The sequence below is a fragment of the Phalangium opilio genome, unplaced genomic scaffold (genome assembly GCF_054372755.1).
Source record: "Phalangium opilio isolate 3A_F unplaced genomic scaffold, DU_Popi_V2 ptg000329l_1, whole genome shotgun sequence".
Taxonomy (NCBI): Eukaryota; Metazoa; Arthropoda; class Arachnida; order Opiliones; family Phalangiidae; genus Phalangium; species Phalangium opilio.
Genome location: NW_028324226.1, coordinates 10956107 through 10975851, shown reverse-complemented (window position 1 = coordinate 10975851; position 19745 = coordinate 10956107). Strand labels below are relative to the sequence as shown.

Genomic DNA, 19745 nt, shown 5'->3' with positions numbered 1-19745 from the left:
GTGTAGAATGTAGGTGTAGAGTGTAGGTGTAGAATTTCAAGGTCACCCTCTCGCCACGCCCACTTGGGAAACAGCGCCCCCTGGCGGCTGCGCCCCCTCGCGGGAAAACTCGCGCGCCCCCTGGCGGCTGCGCCCCCTCGCGGGAAAACTCGCGCGCCCCCTCGCGGGAAAACATTGCGCGGGAATCTGGCAGTCCTGTCTACAACTGTCTCTGTGACGTCATTGGCGGGAAAACACCTGTCAGTCTCTTCTACAACTGTATTTGTGACGTCATTGATAAGAGACGAGAATTTTATTAAACGTACATGGCCAAGGGTTAATGATAGGCTGAAAGTTGCGCAATCCATTGTAATATTTAGTTTGACTCAAAATTTTAACCTTTTTTAAGGAGTTTATTTTGATTATGGTATTGTTTTTAATGGTAATTAAAAGGTCCACGTAAAAGCGTAATTAATATATAAGAAATTCATCTTAGACGTAATAGTAGAAAGCAACTGTATCTGTAACGTCATTGGCGGGAAAATCTACAACTGTATCTGTGACGTCATTGATATAAGAGATGAGGATGAATGGATAAAGGTTGAACTTATAGCTTTAAGCATACATTGACAAGGGTTAAATAGAAAATCTTTCATTGAGAAAGTGTAATTATGGAAAATAAGTTAAGCCGAGTGTATTATAACAGTGAAAGTCCTCTCAGTTACGGTAGCGTAAAGAAATTGAAACAAGGAGTGAAAAATGTTTCGAAGAAAAAAATTAAGACATGGCTTCAGTCTCAACCAACATATACCATTCACAAAGCAAGGAGGATATACTTTCCAAGAAATCGTACTTACGTTACAACAGCCAATGAAGTATTTCAGTGCGACTTGATCGATCTACGAAATCTTAAGAAATATAATAAAGGGTTTCAATATATTCTAACTATTATTGATATCCTCTCAAAATATGCTTGGAGTCTTCCTTTGAAAAATAAAACTAGTAAAGAGGTTTTGAAAGCTATGCGGAGAGTTATTAAAGAAAGAAAGCCGTTACGAATTAATGTTGATCAAGGTAGCGAATTTTTATCAAAATTGTTTAAAGATTATTTAAGAAAAGAGGGGATAAGTCTTTATACTAGTGTAGGTGCGATTAAATGCGGAGTAATTGAAAGGTTTAATAGAACTTTAAAGGATAAAATCTTCAAGTTATTAACTAGAACGAAGAAACTAAATTACATTGATGCCTTACCCAAAATAATGAAAGCCTACAATTCAACTGTACATTCAAGTACTGGTTTGGCTCCTGTTGATGTCAATATGCAAAATGAGCATTTAGTGTGGAAACGTCTGTATGGTAAACAATCTAGGGCAAAACCACCAATGTTAAAGGTCGGTGATCTTGTTAGGCTATCAAAAAGCAAACCTTTGTTCGAAAAGGGTTACAAAGGGTACTGGACCAAGGAAATATTTATCATTTCAAAAATTCTGTACAGAAACCCCGTTTGTTATATTGTAAAGGACTTTGATGATGAAGAAATAAGGGGAGCTTTTTACGAATGTGAACTTCAAAAAGTTATCTTGTAAAATATATAGAATAGTAATTGAAAAATAAAAAACATTTAAAGTTAACGAGTCATGTCGAACGATTCATTTTACGTAACTCTCGTGAGTACGGCTTCTATGAACGTGTTTCCGGGAAACACGCAATCTCATTTTAAAGTTCAATTACCAGCTCCATTGCATTTGAATGGAAACTGGCATGTGGGTTTAGCCGAAGCATTTTTACCTAAAGCTTGGGATAATGTGTCTGCAGACTATCTTTATTTTAGGGCCGGAGTCTACGATTATACGGACAATATTTGGGATCAATTTAAGGTGCAATTTACCGGCGGAACTTTACGCGGAGATGGTTACGACGCGTACAAAAATTTATTAAAAACTATGAACAATGCCATACCACCGGAAATACGATCTTCGGTATACATGTTTGTAGCATATAGTGACGATAATGAAAAAGCTTTTTGCGCCCTTAGGGCTAAAAATGGGTATGAAGTTCAAATACCTGAGGAGATGGGTAAAATCCTAGGATTGAGTTCCATGGAATGGATAAAAGAAAGATTTACGTTTCCCGAAGAACTCGTTAAAAGAAAGAAAGAGGACCCTCTCGTCCTAGATAGTTCCAATAATTTTTTCTATATCAGGAAGAGAAAAGGTCATAAAAATGCTCGAGAGTTGATATTACAAATACAACCTGGTCAATATACAAGCATTGAAAACGTCATCGAAGCTATGACCAATGAAATTCCTACGGAACATAGATCTATGATTAAAATAAACCTGAATCCCGACGGAAAAGTAAATATCAAATGTGTAAATGATTATTATCTACTGTTCACGAAAGAAAAGTCGGGTCTTGGAAGATTGTTAGGGTTTCACGAGGATCAAATGGACTATCCTCTTAGAAATTCAACTAGCAAGAGTATAGCGGATATTGACAAGGGCACTGCAAGTTTATATATTTATACAAATTTAATACTACCTCAAGTAGTTGGTGATGTCTATGCTCCGTTACTAAGGGTTGTGCCTATAGTCAATGATAAATCAACAACGTTAGCCGTCCATCGGTTTCAAAACATTGACTATTACCCATTAAGATGTCCGTCATTTGAAATGATAGAAATAGACATGAGAACTGATTATGGAGAGAATATTATGTTTAAGTTAAACAAATCAGTGATAAAACTTCATTTCATACTCAAACATGACACGAAGTAACATATACCTAAATTACTACTTGAACCAAACCGGAAGTGGTCTTACCGGAAGTGGTCTTAGTCACTTCCGGGGACCAGTATTTCAGAGAGGAAATGGTCTTGGGAGTATTTTTAAAAGCTTAATAAGATTTATAACACCAGTTTTTAAGCCCGTTGGGAAAGCACTAGGAAGAGAAGCCCTAAGAACTGGGTCCAAAATAGCTGGTGATTACATTGCGGGTAGAAACCTAAAAGAGTCTCTGAAATCTAATTTGAGCGAAGCTGGAGCAAATTTATTACAAAAAGCGAGTCAACACTTGTCACAACCGCAAACTGGTTCGGGTCGCCGTAGAAAGCTGAAGACTAGAAATCGAATCATAAAGAAAAAACGAACCAAGACTGACTTTTTGGACTAAAAAACAATAAACATGGTTGAGGGTATGATGTCAGAACTGGATTTATTCGCGGTGCCACCGGCGAATTACAATGTTGAAAATAGTGACTACGTAATTTACAAGCCTTTGGCATCAATTTCGGATCAAGGCCCTATTGAGTTCTTTGTTCCAGGATCTAATGATCTCTATACGGACTTGGCTAAAACATTGTTACAAGTTAGAGTAAAATTACTCAAAGATGATGGTTCTGCATTAACTGCTCTAGAAACGGATGTGGGTCCTGTGAATTTGTTACACGCTGCTCTGTTTAATCAAGTAGATGTGTTTTTCGGAGATACTCAAGTTAATACTTCGACAAACGCTTATCCGTATTTGGCATTCTTTGAAACGCATCTAAATTACGGTGACAGTGCAAAAAATTCCTATCTATCTGCAAAAATGTACTACAAAGATAATCCAGTAGACGCCGCAAAAATGTTTTTAGCTGCGAATAAAAATGATAACAATGGTATGTTGAAAAGAAAAAATCGCGTAGCCCTCTCAAACCCCGTTGATATGATCGGTGATTTACATCTTGATGTGTGTCGAATGGACAAGTTTCTTTTAAATAACGTAGATGTTAGGTTTCGATTCATAAAGTCAGTAAACGAATTTGCTATTATCTCAACAATAGCAAATCAAAAATTTAAATTTAAAATATTAGACGTAACTTTACTAATTAAAAAGGTTAAGGTCAATGCGGAAATAATGTTAGCTCACGCTATGGTTCATGAAAAGCATAACGTTATTTACCCTATTAACCGGACCGTGTTAAAATACTTTTCTATTAGTAGTGGTTTAACGGATATTACACGCGAAAATGTATTTATGAACAAAATGCCAGCCCGGGTAATTATTGGTTTAGTTAGAACGGCAGCCTTTAACGGCGATCTGAGTTTAAATGGTTTCGAATTTGCTCATTTCAATTTAAACTACTTGGCCTTAACAATAGGGAACCAAACATTTCCCAACCCTCCATTTACGCCAAACTATAACGTTAACGAGTATTCCCGAGAGTATCTTTCAAATTATACGGCTTTGGACTTGTTCAAAAGAAATAAAGGAAATTGTGTTTCTTACGAAGAATATAAAGAAGGTAACGTTCTCTACGGATTTGATTTAACCCCGGAAGAGCAAGCTAGTGCTGACCATCTATCACGGAATAAACAAGGAAACTTGAGAATATCAATGAAATTTAAGTCTCCGTTGGTTCATAATGTAACGGCTATTGTTTACGCGGAATTTGAATCGGAAATAATAATTTCAAAAGATCGCACCGTGATTTACAATCCCTCAGGAGAATGAACACCGTAGAAATAAACGAATTTTTAACGTGTGAATCCGTAACAAAACCATTTTTTCTCGGTGTTTTTGCCTTTGATCAAAAACCATTACCACCCAGACAGAAAAAATATTGTTTTTGTTTGAATACGGAACCAAAATCAAGCCGAGGCATTCACTGGTTAGCAATCTACGTAGATAATGGAATAGGTACCTTTTTTGATTCTTACGGAAATGATCCTTTTTACTACAATCTTGTAGACCTTAACCTTTACGCTAGTAAATGGTATTTTAACAACGTACCTATACAATATCCTTTGTCAGAAACGTGTGGACTACATTGTATTTTCTATTTATTTAACATGTGTAACGGCTATACCCTAGATATGATTATTCAAGACTTATATAATCCTCATGATTTAATGTATAACGAAGCAATGGTGCTTTTGTTTATGTGCAATCATTTATTAAATCATAAAGACATGTATTGTAATCAATAAACTTTATTCGTATAAATCGATCCATTTATTTTCCGTCTTTCGTCTTTTGTTTTGTCGTCTTACAGTTATGTTTGATTCTTCTTCTTTTGGTTTGGAATTTTTTTTAGGTTTCCTTCTTAGTTCAAGCGGAGAGTACAATTTTTTCAGTTCTTGATATTCGTGAATTACTTGGGCCATACTGTTTTTCCTATTCTTTTTAAGCCTTTCAGGATTTGGTAATACAGTAGATACTGGAGCAGTAAATGTAAATGGCGGAGCTGGTGCTGTTGCTGCTGGTGACTGCGTTGACATCACATTTGCAGGTGTTGATGGCATTATATTTGGAGGCAGTGTAGGTATTAGATTAGGTGTCGATGTCGGAACCATTGGAACTGGCAATGGTTGTACAATAGGGGGTTGACTTAATTTTACGGTCGGTGGTTCAACAAATTTCTTAACGTTTAGAAACTTTTGTAGCGTTGTCAAATATTCTCTCAATTTTGTTTCGGATGTTCCTGGTTTTTCAAGAATTTCACTCATTTCTTTGTCTAAATCGGATAATTCTCTGTCTACGGCCGACAAAACTGTAGAAGCCGGAACTAGTATCATTTTTTTCATCGTACAGCGTTAATCGCCGAAATTACACTAGGGACCAATGTTCCTAGTAGTAAAGGCCAGAATCCTCCTGTTTGATTAGTCATCAAACGACGTTTCTTTTTTAATGACAAAGATTTCAGAGCTAATCTTCTTATAACCCTTTTATGACTCCTAAGTTTTGCCTTTTGAGCCTTGGTGATTGGTAAGCCTCCAGTTGTAATATTATGACAAATATTGCAAATAGCTTTTATCTGAGCATTGCTACTATTTTTAAGAATTTTTTTTCTTTGTTTACTATGTTTTAAAACGTGTAAGAAGGGATAGTGTGGACGAAGTGATCGGGGTACCATCGTTATGGTAAATAATTTATTTTGGAGAGTTCGCGTTAATTTAATCCTCGACAAAAACTATCATAGGACCATCAGAAGGAAGGACATTGCTCCTTAAACGTAGTTTATCATCTTGGTCCTGTTTACAATCAATTAATATATAACTATGAGGTTTCTCCGTAGCCATTTCATAGGCTTTAGCTAAAAAATGTTTCTTTTTGGGAAACGTTTGCCGTCCTAGGTATTCAACAGCGGACGAATCTCTCGGAGACTTATAGATAATTATATAAGAACAATTAAGACTTATTGTCCTGGCCTCTTTCCCCTTAGCGAAGAGGTTCTGCGTAATTAAAATCAACGAGGTATTGAGATGATGAGACCCCTTGACAAACCAATCAGAAATTTGACTGCTACTATTACACTCGGATGATAAGTCGTCGAAAATCAACAGATTATTTTTAGTCCTATCGAAGAAATCTTCGTCATTAGGCGGTAAACCTTTTATAAAATCGATATTTCCAATTTTTCTTTTTAATTCGTCAAATTTTGGTTGATACATAGAATAACAATAAACTATACGATCTGGAGGTGGCTCAATCATTAATCGACTATTTTCCAACAATTTAAATACAAATGTCGATTTTCCCGACATAGTTGGTCCGGAGCAAACCATTTGATAAGGATGAATAAATTTTAATCTGCATGCCATAATTTATAATAAGTGAATAAAACCTTTTTTTAGAAAAACGTTAATATATACGTACGAGCAAGGTTGATGCAAAAGTCGTCAAGACGACATCGTGGATATATATCCCGCGAATTACGTTGAAGAAGTTAAGAAGTAATTGTCAAAAATTGCGATTAATTGAAAAACAGCAGCGCGTGTGTGCATCTAGGGACTAGAGTACGTTACTTGAAATAAACCTCAGAAACAGATGAAATCGTTTCTTCAGTCCCTGCCCCTTCATTTTATTAAAAAATAAAAGGAACGAAAAACGAAATATCAAAGACAAATAAACAACAACAATAGCTCTTCATTTAAAAAACAAACTCTTAATGAAACATCTCTTAGGATTGAGTTCGGGTAAGGTATAGGGTTCGAGGTTGGTTACGGTTAGGGTTTGGGTTACGGGCGGTGTTTGAGTTCGAGTTACGGGTTGGGATTTGAGGTTAGATTAGGAGTATAGATTGAGGTTGAGTGTTTCAAAATGGTTAATATTTCCCCGCGAATTACGTTGAAGAAGTTAAGAAGTAATTGTCAAAAATTGCGATTAATTGAAAAACAGCAGCGCGTGTGTGCATCTAGGGACTAGAGTACGTTACTTGAAATAAACCTCAGAAACAGATGAAATCGTTTCTTCAGTCCCTGCCCCTTCATTTTATTAAAAAATAAAAGGAACGAAAAACGAAATATCAAAGACAAATAAATAACAACAATAGCTCTTCATTTTAAAAAACAAACTCGTAATGAAGCATCTCTTGTTTGTAAAGAAAAACATAAAATAAATGACACTATTAAACATTGTGGTGAACTGTTTTATTATTAATTTTAATTTTCTTAACCAATCAATTAAGTTATTAGGATATTATTTCTGTATTTTTCATAATATAGTTGAACTGTCTATTTCTACGAGGATGAATTCAGGGTTCGTACAAACCTGGGTAACTGGGAAAACTTTCAAAAATTCAGGGAAATTTAGAGTTTATGGTAAAATTCAGTTGGAGCGGCGCCTGTACGTAATTAACTGTTAGAACGCGTCTTCTATTGTAGGTCTTGGAGTAGTGTTACGGTTAATGTCTTCCCCCATAAAACCGTGTTCGAAGGGATAATTATTTGACGGACTATGCCAATCAGTAGTTTGTTCGCAATCGTCAGCATCTTTTAATGAGAATAATGGTTGTAAAATGCAGTTGGAACACCAACTTTTGTTATAGTTCCAGATATAATAGTGTAACGCATCTTTACTATTAACCTGATAGTGATCAGTTAACTGTTCATATTTAGCGTTTAAACAATCGTTTAAACTATGATGAAAATAGCAACCGGGACATATTCGTCTATAATTTTGAGGGCAACCACAATAGCAAATTTTTGCAAAATATTGGTAATGTAAATGATTTTGTTCATTTGTTAAGATAAATGGTGGCGTTTCTATCCGATTGCGATGCACTAGTTCAAATTCTTCAAACGTTAAGGGAATGAATTCGTCGAACACTATTTTTCTCTCTATAGACGATTTTGATATACTTATATCCAAATCTTCGAAAGTTCCAGGTGGTCGATGTTTCTCTACTTCGGCGGCTTTAAAAAAGACGGATTCTATTTGCCCCCAAAAAGTTTTCGGTATAAAATTTTTTACATCGTTAAAATTAAAATATCTTTCATTATGCAACTTATATTTAAAAACATGCATCAAATTTTTTATAGCGATATCTTGTAAAGACGTTACTTTAACGTCTTCTATTTTTTGTTTTTTTCTAGGAGATTCTATTATATTTTCTTCTTCCATTTCGGTCACAAGAGCGTGTCTCTTACTCTGATTCGCTGTATAAAATAACTATTTCCCTCTTACTAAATTTTCTAGTCCATTTGAAAAGTATAAAGTACTCACCTTTTTATAGAAATTTGTTATAGCAAGTTGTTAGTAAAGTATTTTTCGGTCCGAATGATTCTCGTCCTTTAAGGTATGCTGAACCGAGGTTCATAGATTTTTGTAGAACGAAGTCTATAACCTTGACGTCACACGTATATTTCGAATTAACTTTGACGTCAACCTTGTTTTCGCTTTATAAAAACACCTGTTAGTTATAACGGAGCAAAATATAACACGGTATAGGCGCTATATTATTCACCTTCAGGTATAACGAATCCTTGGGTCCTAGCTAGATTAAGTTATTTTATGGAACGAAGTCTATAACCAACAACTGTTAAAGGAGCAAAATATATTTTTATCACGGCATAGGCGCTATATTATTCACCTTCAGGTATAACGAAGCCTCGGATCCTAGCTAGCTTAATAGTATTTTATGGAACGAAGTCTATAACCAACAACTGTTTGTTATAAGAGAGTAAAATATATTTCCAATTATCTTTGACGTCAACCAACCTTGTTTTCGCTTCATAAAAACAACTGTTTATTATAAAAATATATCCTTTACAAAAGTAACCTTGGTTCGCTTGTTAAGGACTCTCGCTAAGGGGATTCGAACTCGTGATACATAGAACAACGAGTTTAAAGGCAGATACGTTAACGAGCGAGCCAATGTTACTTGAGGGTGTATTCGGTTGATGACTATAGTACAGTGGATTTATTAATTCTAGGAGAGCGGTCGCTCTCTTAGATAAGACTTGATACTCCCTCTAATGCTAAAGGAGGGTTCTTTGATTGGCTGTAACGTTTTTCGTATTGTGTTTGCCGCTTTGAAATTTTGCCAGTGAACTAAAATTTGGGCCCTAATTTTGTGGTTAAAATTTCAAAGAGATCCAACTAATAGTTAATTCTATAATGAAAAAAGTTGTTAAGGGTGGTTTTAGAATCCATAAAATTATTAAGACATTTGGTGAAACATACTATATTGTTCCATAGAGATAACATGGGATTTTTTTGAAAAATGACCTTAATTGCGATCGTGTATAAAGAAAACTATTCATTCGTTACGTTTGGGAACCATCTTAAATGAAAGATAACAGTCCATAGATGTGCCTTTTCTTAGTTTCATTAAGATAAATTAAGTTTAAGTATTGATTTTTATCATTATTAACACATACTTTGACTTACGTTGTTTTGGGTATTGGAATTACGGCGTTTTACCACTGTTAGAGACACGCATTTTAGCCCTAATTTTTTATGTTAAACTTACGGCGTTTTTGTTGTGATTCACTTCGTTAGAGGGATATTATCAAGAAAAACATGGCGTTTGAGCTCTTGTAGGTGCTTTGCCCGGGTTCTTGTGGGTGCTTTTAGGTACTTGTGGGTGCTTGTAGGTACTTGTGGGTTCTTGTGGGTACTTGTGGGTACTTGTGGGTACTTGTGGGTACTTGTAGGTACTTGTAGGTACTTGTGGGTGCTTTTAGGTACTTGTGGGTGCTTGTAGGTACTTGTGGGTTCTTGTGGGTACATGTGGGTTCTTGTGGGTACTTGTAGGTACTTGTGGGTTCTTGTGGGTTCTTGAGGGTGCTTGTAGGTACTTGTGGGTTCTTGTGGGTACTTGTGGGTTCTTGTGGGTGCTTGTAGGTACTTGTGTGTTCTTGTGGGTACTTGTGGGTGCTTGTAGGTACTTGTGGGTGCTTGTAGGTGCTTGTGGGTACTTGTAGGTGCTTGTGGGTACTTGTAGGTGCTTGTGGATACTTGTAGGTGCTTGTGGGTGCTTGTAGGTACTTGTGGGTACTTGTGGGTGCTTGTAGGTACTTGTAGGTACTTGTAGGTGCTTGTAGGTTCTTATGGGTACTTGCAGGTACTTGTGGGTGCTTGTAGGTACTTGTGGGTGCTTGTAGGTACTTGTGGGTGCTTGTAGGTGCTTGTGGATACTTGTGGGTGCTTGTAGGTTCTTGTAGGTACTTGTAGGTTCTTGTGGGTGCTTGTAGGTACTTGTGGGTACTTGCAGGTACTTGTGGGTGCTTGTAGGTACTTGTGGGTGCTTGTGGGTGCTTGTGGGTACTTGTGGGTACTTGTGGGTACTTGTGAGTTCTTGTAGGTACTTGTGGGTACTTGTGAGTTCTTGTAGGTACTTGTAGGTACTTGTGGGTACTTGTGGGTACTTGTGGGTACTTGTAGGTACTTGTGGGTACTTGTAGGTACTTGTGGGTACTTGTAGGTACTTGTGGGTACTTGTGTGTACTTGTAGGTACTTGTGGGTACTTGTAGGTACTTGTGGGTACTTGTGGGTACTTGTGGGTGCTTGTGGATACTTGTAGGTACTTATGGGTACTTGTATGTACTTGTGGGTGCTTGTGGGTACTTGTCGGTACTTGTTGGTACTTGTGGGTACTTGTTGGTACTTGTGGGTACTTGTAGGTACTTGTGGGTACTTGTAGGTACTTGTGGGTACTTGTAGGTACTTGTGGGTGCTTGTGGGTTCTTGTAGGTACTTGTAGGTTTTTGTGGGTACTTGTGGGTACTTGTGGGTACTTGTAGGTACTTGTGGGTACTTGTAGGTACTTGTGGGTACTTGTAGGTACTTGTAGGTACTTGTGGGTACTTGTAGGTACTTGTGGGTACTTGTAGGTACTTGTGGGTACTTGTGGGTACTTGTGGGTACTTGTGGGTACTTGTGGGTGCTTGTAGGTGCTTGTGGATACTTTTAGGTGCTTGTGGGTGCTTGTAGGTACTTGTGGGTACTTGTATGTACTTGTGGGTACTTGTAGGTACTTGTGGGTGCTTTTAGGTACTTGTGGGTGCTTTTAGGTACTTGTGGGTGCTTGTAGGTACTTGTGGGTGCTTGTAGGTACTTGTGGGTGCTTGTGGGTACTTGTTGGTGCTTGTATGTACTTGTAGGTACTTGTGGGTACTTGTAGGTACTTGTGGGTGCTTGTGGATGCTTGTAGGTACTTGTGGATGCTTGTAGGTACTTGTGGGTACTTGTAGGTACTTGTGGGTGCTTGTGGGTTCTTGTAGGTACTTGTAGGTTTTTGTGGGTACTTGTGGGTACTTGTGGGTACTTGTAGGTACTTGTGGGTACTTGTAGGTACTTGTGGGTACTTGTAGGTACTTGTAGGTACTTGTGGGTACTTGTGGGTACTTGTAGGTACTTGTGGGTACTTGTAGGTACTTGTGGGTACTTGTAGGTACTTGTGGGTACTTGTAGGTACTTGTGGGTACTTGTGGGTACTTGTGGGTGCTTGTAGGTGCTTGTGGATACTTTTAGGTGCTTGTGGGTGCTTGTAGGTACTTGTGGGTACTTGTATGTACTTGTGGGTTCTTGTGGGTACTTGTGGGTACTTGTAGGTACTTGTGGGTGCTTTTAGGTACTTGTGGGTGCTTGTAGGTACTTGTGGGTACTTGTTGGTACTTGTGGGTGCTTGTGGGTACTTGTTGGTGCTTGTATGTACTTGTAGGTACTTGTGGGTACTTGTAGGTACTTGTGGGTGCTTGTGGATGCTTGTAGGTACTTGTGGATGCTTGTAGGTACTTGTGGGTACTTGTAGGTACTTGTGGGTGCTTGTGGGTTCTTGTAGGTACTTGTAGGTTTTTGTGGGTACTTGTGGGTACTTGTGGGTACTTGTAGGTACTTGTGGGTACTTGTAGGTACTTGTGGGTACTTGTAGGTACTTGTAGGTACTTGTGGGTACTTGTGGGTACTTGTAGGTACTTGTGGGTACTTGTAGGTACTTGTGGGTACTTGTAGGTACTTGTGGGTACTTGTAGGTACTTGTGGGTACTTGTGGGTACTTGTGGGTGCTTGTAGGTGCTTGTGGATACTTTTAGGTGCTTGTGGGTGCTTGTAGGTACTTGTGGGTACTTGTATGTACTTGTGGGTTCTTGTGGGTACTTGTGGGTACTTGTAGGTACTTGTGGGTGCTTTTAGGTACTTGTGGGTGCTTGTAGGTACTTGTGGGTACTTGTTGGTACTTGTGGGTGCTTGTGGGTACTTGTTGGTGCTTGTATGTACTTGTAGGTACTTGTGGGTGCTTGTAGGTACTTGTGTGTTCTTGTGGGTACTTGTGGGTGCTTGTAGGTACTTGTGGGTGCTTGTAGGTGCTTGTGGGTACTTGTAGGTGCTTGTGGGTACTTGTAGGTGCTTGTGGATACTTGTAGGTGCTTGTGGGTGCTTGTAGGTACTTGTGGGTACTTGTGGGTGCTTGTAGGTACTTGTAGGTACTTGTAGGTGCTTGTAGGTTCTTATGGGTACTTGCAGGTACTTGTGGGTGCTTGTAGGTACTTGTGGGTGCTTGTAGGTACTTGTGGGTGCTTGTAGGTGCTTGTGGATACTTGTGGGTGCTTGTAGGTTCTTGTAGGTACTTGTAGGTTCTTGTGGGTGCTTGTAGGTACTTGTGGGTACTTGCAGGTACTTGTGGGTGCTTGTAGGTACTTGTGGGTGCTTGTGGGTGCTTGTGGGTACTTGTGGGTACTTGTGGGTACTTGTGAGTTCTTGTAGGTACTTGTGGGTACTTGTGAGTTCTTGTAGGTACTTGTAGGTACTTGTGGGTACTTGTGGGTACTTGTGGGTACTTGTAGGTACTTGTGGGTACTTGTAGGTACTTGTGGGTACTTGTAGGTACTTGTGGGTACTTGTGTGTACTTGTAGGTACTTGTGGGTACTTGTAGGTACTTGTGGGTACTTGTGGGTACTTGTGGGTGCTTGTGGATACTTGTAGGTACTTATGGGTACTTGTATGTACTTGTGGGTGCTTGTGGGTACTTGTCGGTACTTGTTGGTACTTGTGGGTACTTGTTGGTACTTGTGGGTACTTGTAGGTACTTGTGGGTACTTGTAGGTACTTGTGGGTACTTGTAGGTACTTGTGGGTGCTTGTGGGTTCTTGTAGGTACTTGTAGGTTTTTGTGGGTACTTGTGGGTACTTGTGGGTACTTGTAGGTACTTGTGGGTACTTGTAGGTACTTGTGGGTACTTGTAGGTACTTGTAGGTACTTGTGGGTACTTGTAGGTACTTGTGGGTACTTGTAGGTACTTGTGGGTACTTGTGGGTACTTGTGGGTACTTGTGGGTACTTGTGGGTGCTTGTAGGTGCTTGTGGATACTTTTAGGTGCTTGTGGGTGCTTGTAGGTACTTGTGGGTACTTGTATGTACTTGTGGGTACTTGTAGGTACTTGTGGGTGCTTTTAGGTACTTGTGGGTGCTTTTAGGTACTTGTGGGTGCTTGTAGGTACTTGTGGGTGCTTGTAGGTACTTGTGGGTGCTTGTGGGTACTTGTTGGTGCTTGTATGTACTTGTAGGTACTTGTGGGTACTTGTAGGTACTTGTGGGTGCTTGTGGATGCTTGTAGGTACTTGTGGATGCTTGTAGGTACTTGTGGGTACTTGTAGGTACTTGTGGGTGCTTGTGGGTTCTTGTAGGTACTTGTAGGTTTTTGTGGGTACTTGTGGGTACTTGTGGGTACTTGTAGGTACTTGTGGGTACTTGTAGGTACTTGTGGGTACTTGTAGGTACTTGTAGGTACTTGTGGGTACTTGTGGGTACTTGTAGGTACTTGTGGGTACTTGTAGGTACTTGTGGGTACTTGTAGGTACTTGTGGGTACTTGTAGGTACTTGTGGGTACTTGTGGGTACTTGTGGGTGCTTGTAGGTGCTTGTGGATACTTTTAGGTGCTTGTGGGTGCTTGTAGGTACTTGTGGGTACTTGTATGTACTTGTGGGTTCTTGTGGGTACTTGTGGGTACTTGTAGGTACTTGTGGGTGCTTTTAGGTACTTGTGGGTGCTTGTAGGTACTTGTGGGTACTTGTTGGTACTTGTGGGTGCTTGTGGGTACTTGTTGGTGCTTGTATGTACTTGTAGGTACTTGTGGGTACTTGTAGGTACTTGTGGGTGCTTGTGGATGCTTGTAGGTACTTGTGGATGCTTGTAGGTACTTGTGGGTACTTGTAGGTACTTGTGGGTGCTTGTGGGTTCTTGTAGGTACTTGTAGGTTTTTGTGGGTACTTGTGGGTACTTGTGGGTACTTGTAGGTACTTGTGGGTACTTGTAGGTACTTGTGGGTACTTGTAGGTACTTGTAGGTACTTGTGGGTACTTGTGGGTACTTGTAGGTACTTGTGGGTACTTGTAGGTACTTGTGGGTACTTGTAGGTACTTGTGGGTACTTGTAGGTACTTGTGGGTACTTGTGGGTACTTGTGGGTGCTTGTAGGTGCTTGTGGATACTTTTAGGTGCTTGTGGGTGCTTGTAGGTACTTGTGGGTACTTGTATGTACTTGTGGGTTCTTGTGGGTACTTGTGGGTACTTGTAGGTACTTGTGGGTGCTTTTAGGTACTTGTGGGTGCTTGTAGGTACTTGTGGGTACTTGTTGGTACTTGTGGGTGCTTGTGGGTACTTGTTGGTGCTTGTATGTTCTTGTAGGTACTTGTGGGTACTTGTAGGTACTTGTGGGTGCTTGTGGATGCTTGTAGGTACTTGTGGGTACTTGTGGGTTCTTGTAGGTACTTGTAGGTTCTTGTAGGTACTTGTAGGTTTTTGTGGGTACTTGTAGGTTTTTGTGGGTACTTGTAGGTACTTGTGGGTACTTGTAGGTACTTGTGGGTACTTATGGGTACTTGTGGGTACTTGTGGGTACTTGTGGGTACTTGTGGGTACTTGTAGGTACTTGAGGGTACTTGTGGGTACTTGTAGGTACTTGTGGGTGCTTGTGGATGCTTGTAGGTACTTGTGGGTGCTTGTGGGTGCTTGTAGGTACTTGTGGGTACTTGCAGGTACTTGTGGGTGCTTGTGGGTGCTTGTAGGTACTTGTGGGTGCTTGTGGGTGCTTGTGGGTACTTGTGGGTACTTGTGAGTTCTTGTAGGTACTTGTAGGTACTTGTGGGTACTTGTGGGTACTTGTAGGTACTTGTAGGTACTTGTGGGTACTTGTAGGTACTTGTGGGTACTTGTGGGTACTTGTGGGTACTTGTGGGTGCTTGTAGGTGCTTGTGGATACTTTTAGGTGCTTGTGGGTGCTTGTAGGTACTTGTGGGTACTTGTAGGTACTTGTGGGTACTTGTAGGTACTTGTGGGTACTTGTAGGTACTTGTGGGTACTTGTAGGTACTTGTGGGTACTTGTAGGTATTTGTGGGTGCTTGTAGGTGCTTGTGGATACTTTTAGGTGCTTGTGGGTGCTTGTAGGTACTTGTGGGTACTTGTATGTACTTGTGGGTTCTTGTGGGTACTTGTGGGTACTTGTAGGTACTTGTGGGTGCTTTTAGGTACTTGTGGGTGCTTGTAGGTACTTGTAGGTACTTGTGGGTACTTGTGGGTACTTGTAGGTACTTGTAGGTACTTGTGGGTACTTGTAGGTACTTGTGGGTACTTGTGGGTACTTGTGGGTACTTGTGGGTACTTGTGGGTGCTTGTGGATATTTGTAGGTACTTGTATGTACTTGTAGGTACTTATGGGTACTTGTATGTACTTGTAGGTACTTATGGGTACTTGTATGTACTTGTGGGTGCTTGTGGGTACTTGTCGGTACTTGTTGGTACTTGTGGGTACTTGTTGGTACTTGTGGGTACTTGTTGGTACTTGTGGGTACTTGTAGGTACTTGTGGGTACTTGTAGGTACTTGTGGGTGCTTGTGGGTTCTTGTAGGTACTTGTAGGTTTTTGTGGGTACTTGTGGGTACTTGTGGGTACTTGTAGGTACTTGTAGGTACTTGTGGGTACTTGTAGGTACTTGTGGGTACTTGTAGGTACTTGTGGGTACTTGTAGGTACTTGTGGGTACTTGTAGGTACTTGTGGGTACTTGTAGGTACTTGTGGGTACTTGTAGGTATTTGTGGGTGCTTGTAGGTGCTTGTGGATACTTTTAGGTGCTTGTGGGTGCTTGTAGGTACTTGTGGGTACTTGTATGTACTTGTGGGTTCTTGTGGGTACTTGTGGGTACTTGTAGGTACTTGTGGGTGCTTTTAGGTACTTGTGGGTGCTTGTAGGTACTTGTGGGTACTTGTTGGTACTTGTGGGTGCTTGTGGGTACTTGTTGGTACTTGTGGGTGCTTGTGGGTGCTTGTATGTACTTGTGGGTGCTTGTGGGTACTTGTTGGTGCTTGTATGTACTTGTAGGTACTTGTGGGTACTTGTAGGTACTTGTGGGTGCTTGTGGATGCTTGTAGGTACTTGTGGGTACTTGTGGGTTCTTGTAGGTACTTGTAGGTACTTGTAGGTTCTTGTAGGTACTTGTAGGTTTTTGTGGGTACTTGTAGGTTTTTGTGGGTACTTGTAGTTACTTGTGGGTACTTGTAGGTACTTGTAGGTACTTGTAGGTGCTTATGGGTACTTGTAGGTACTTGTGGGTACTTGTAGGTACTTGTGGGTACTTGTGGGTACTTGAGGGTACTTGTAGGTACTTGTAGGTACTTGTGGGTACTTGTAGGTACTTGTGGGTACTTGTAGGTACTTTTAGGTACTTGTGGGTACTTGTGGGCGCTTGTAGGTACTTGTGGGCGCTTGAACTTTTAGGGTAGCCCTGACTATATTTTGTTTAAGGTTTTAAGCTTAATATTAAACAGACGTTAGTTTATGCTGCAAAAAATTTGAAATTGACAATCTCGGATCGTCTTTATGAAGTTTTAAGGATATCCGAATTTCATATTGGGCTTATGACAATTTTGAGCTAAATGTTAAACGGACATAAATCAGCATTTTTAAAAATTTTGTAAAATTGTCAATTTGGTCCTATTTCTGGAATTTTTAGGGGGGCACCTCGCGTTTCAATAAATGATTGGTAAAAATTGTATTATGTTAATTACAATAAGAATACAAACTTTTATTGATTTACGTTTTTTTTATGAAGTATCATTATAAATAAATGTCTGATTGAGCTAAAGTTATGGTCCCCTTTATATATGTTTCTGCTTAGTGCAGATTTTGAAAATGTAAAACAGTTTCTTAACATTCTTAATTAAAATGAAGACTGAAGGAACAGATATTAATCAAAAATGTCTTGATTAGAATCAAGACCTAAAAAGTATCGATAAGACTGAGGGTATCACTTGTCTGAAGGATCAGATATTAATTTTTCTTTTTAATTGAAACTTAAATGCATGCTTAAGAAAAAACAACGTTCCATTACCGTTTTCCGTTGAAATAAATTATTTTACTGGTAATCAATTTCAAAAATTTACTTATCTCGGCTTTTCGACCACAATTCCATTCCCCGAAAACATTTTATCATTACATTAATTACTTTTGGGAGATAACGTGTCAAAAAACCTATAAAACAATAAAAAGCTGTAATAGCGGTCTGTTTAGCCATGACAACAACCTTTTAAAAGTTACAAGGACTATATAACCCTTTCGAGACTAACAGGACCTGAGAAAACTATAGCTTAACCTGCTACTAGTACGACCAGGGAGAATTGATGTAAACTGAAGTTGAAATTTCATCATGTGCGACCTGCGGCCCAGAAACTCTCCCATAGTCCCAGTGTGTGTAGAACATAATTTTTTCGCTGTTATCTGCCAAAATAGATCTTTCTAGGTAGTGCCGCCTCCTCACTTGAATTTTTCATGATATATTAAGGTTTGAACGAACAAAATTCTAGATTACTATTTTCACTACCATGTCCCTCTGCTACCTTGAAGCAAACTTTCCTCTCTTTTTGCTGCTCATTACCGGTGCCATTCTCTTGAATTTCTGTTCGTTATAACTACTATGATGAGATTATTTATTTCAAACCAAAATATAAAAAAATGGATTCTTTTTACTTTTGTGCTACTTAGAATTTACCAGAGCTGTGCTAATTAATTAGTTAGCTAATTCAATTTCTAATTAATTAGCAACATTTACTAATTGAAAATGGTAATTGAATTTTAATTACCTTAGTGCTAATTGAGAAGTAATTCTAATTAATTAGTATGATTCGGAAAGGTAATTATCTAATTAAAATTTAATTAGATTTAGGATTAACTAATTAGCCAATTGGATTTTCAATTAAACTTTTACGCCAATTTGTTGTAAAAAATCGAGGAATTAATTCTTTATTCATCTATTTGAATATGAAAAAGCCTTATTATATCGATGAGGAAACCTTAGTGCTACTCTAAATTTTTCAGCTCCTCAATAATGAGAGAATACTAGTACTAGTAGAAAATTGGATCGCAACTGGCCCATTTCGCAATTTCGACTGATTTACCTACTCGAATTAATGGCAGTGCGCATGTATTTACTACTCAGGAGTCCATTATAGGAACTGTGCAATAAAATGAAGAAATGAGACAAATTTTAACATGACGGAACACTCGAGGCCTGTCTCATTTTTCGAGAATAATTCATGGCTTCCGTACCCGTTTTTCAATGGCATTAAAACATTAAACTTTGCATTACCAAAGTACTAAATCCATGGGCACTTTAAACTTTTATGTTTACTTATGGTTTCTTTTTTACCTTAATTAGAAAATAGTAATTCTAATTAATTAGTTTGATAAATGTCTAACTTCTAATTGAATTGAATTAGTTTCTATGTCTAATTGCTAATTGGCTAATTAATTAATTCATAAATATTTCCCTAATTGCTAATTGGCTAATTAATTAGTTCATAAATATTTCCCTAATTGCTAATTCTAATTCAATTAGTTGTCAGCTAATTAGCACAGCTCTGGAATTTACAAATGTATATAACGTTGTGCCGTGCCATATCAAATAGTCTCTAACCATTGTTAGAAACTAGAGAGAGAAATTGGGCAGTAACACTGATCATGCCCTGAACTATGAGAAAGAACAATACGACGGTTCACTAAAGTACACTCGATATTACATCATTTTGCAAAACCGCGACTAAAAATGTTACTGTCCCTATTGAATTTGGCGCCATTGGTTTTAGAATAATTAAAATGTTCCACTGCGAAGAGTGCCGGTCACGAATGGGGATGTAACGTCTTTAGGAACCTTTTAAAACGCAAAACCATACACGTACTCTCCCAAAAGTAATTAATGTAATGATAAAATGTTTTCGGGGAATGGAATTGTGGTCGAAAAGCCGAGATAAGTAAATTTTTGAAATTGATTACCAGTAAAATAATTTATTTCAACGGAAAACGGTAATGGAACGTTGTTTTTTCTTAAGCATGCATTTAAGTTTCAATTAAAAAGAAAAATTAATATCTGATCCTTCAGACAAGTGATACCCTCAGTCTTATCGATACTTTTTAGGTCTTGATTCTAATCAAGACATTTTTGATTAATATAATATGATTCTTTCTCCCCCGTGACGAAAAGTATATCTGCTGGATTCCCCCCGTTACAAAAAG

At 38.8% G+C, this 19745-nt stretch overlaps 2 protein-coding genes and 1 long non-coding RNA gene across 9 annotated transcripts; 2 read left to right on the top strand and 1 right to left on the bottom strand.

Moving 5' to 3' along the window:
• Positions 1–2232: 2232 nt before the first annotated feature.
• LOC149610793 (uncharacterized) lies at positions 2233–8364 on the bottom strand. 7 transcript variants are annotated; one of them, XM_089859703.1, is made up of 3 exons: positions 2521–8364; positions 2371–2451; positions 2233–2286 (listed from the first exon to the last, which is right to left on the bottom strand). In XM_089859703.1, exon 1 carries the CDS (start codon positions 8362–8364, stop codon positions 7603–7605), a length of 762 nt encoding a protein of 253 aa, XP_089715829.1. In that variant the 3' UTR covers positions 2233–2286; positions 2371–2451; positions 2521–7602. The 7 variants fall into 7 exon arrangements, with proteins under 7 accessions (XP_089715829.1, XP_089715827.1, XP_089715831.1 ...); XM_089859701.1 differs by having other exon boundaries at positions 2233–2451; positions 2521–2565; positions 2628–8364; XM_089859705.1 differs by lacking the exon at positions 2371–2451 and having other exon boundaries at positions 2521–2565; positions 2628–8364.
• Positions 3163–4473, top strand: LOC149610794 (uncharacterized protein F54H12.2-like). Its single transcript, XM_089859578.1, has 2 exons — positions 3163–3741; positions 3856–4473. The coding sequence occupies exons 1-2, from the start codon at positions 3163–3165 to the stop codon at positions 4471–4473; spliced, it is 1197 nt and encodes a 398-aa protein (XP_089715704.1).
• Positions 8365–19102: 10738 nt separating the features above from the next.
• Positions 19103–19498, top strand: LOC149610792 (uncharacterized). The gene is made up of 2 exons (XR_016376590.1): positions 19103–19236; positions 19319–19498. It is a non-coding gene; the product is annotated as an uncharacterized LOC149610792 (long non-coding RNA).
• The last annotated feature ends 247 nt before the right edge of the window (positions 19499–19745 follow it).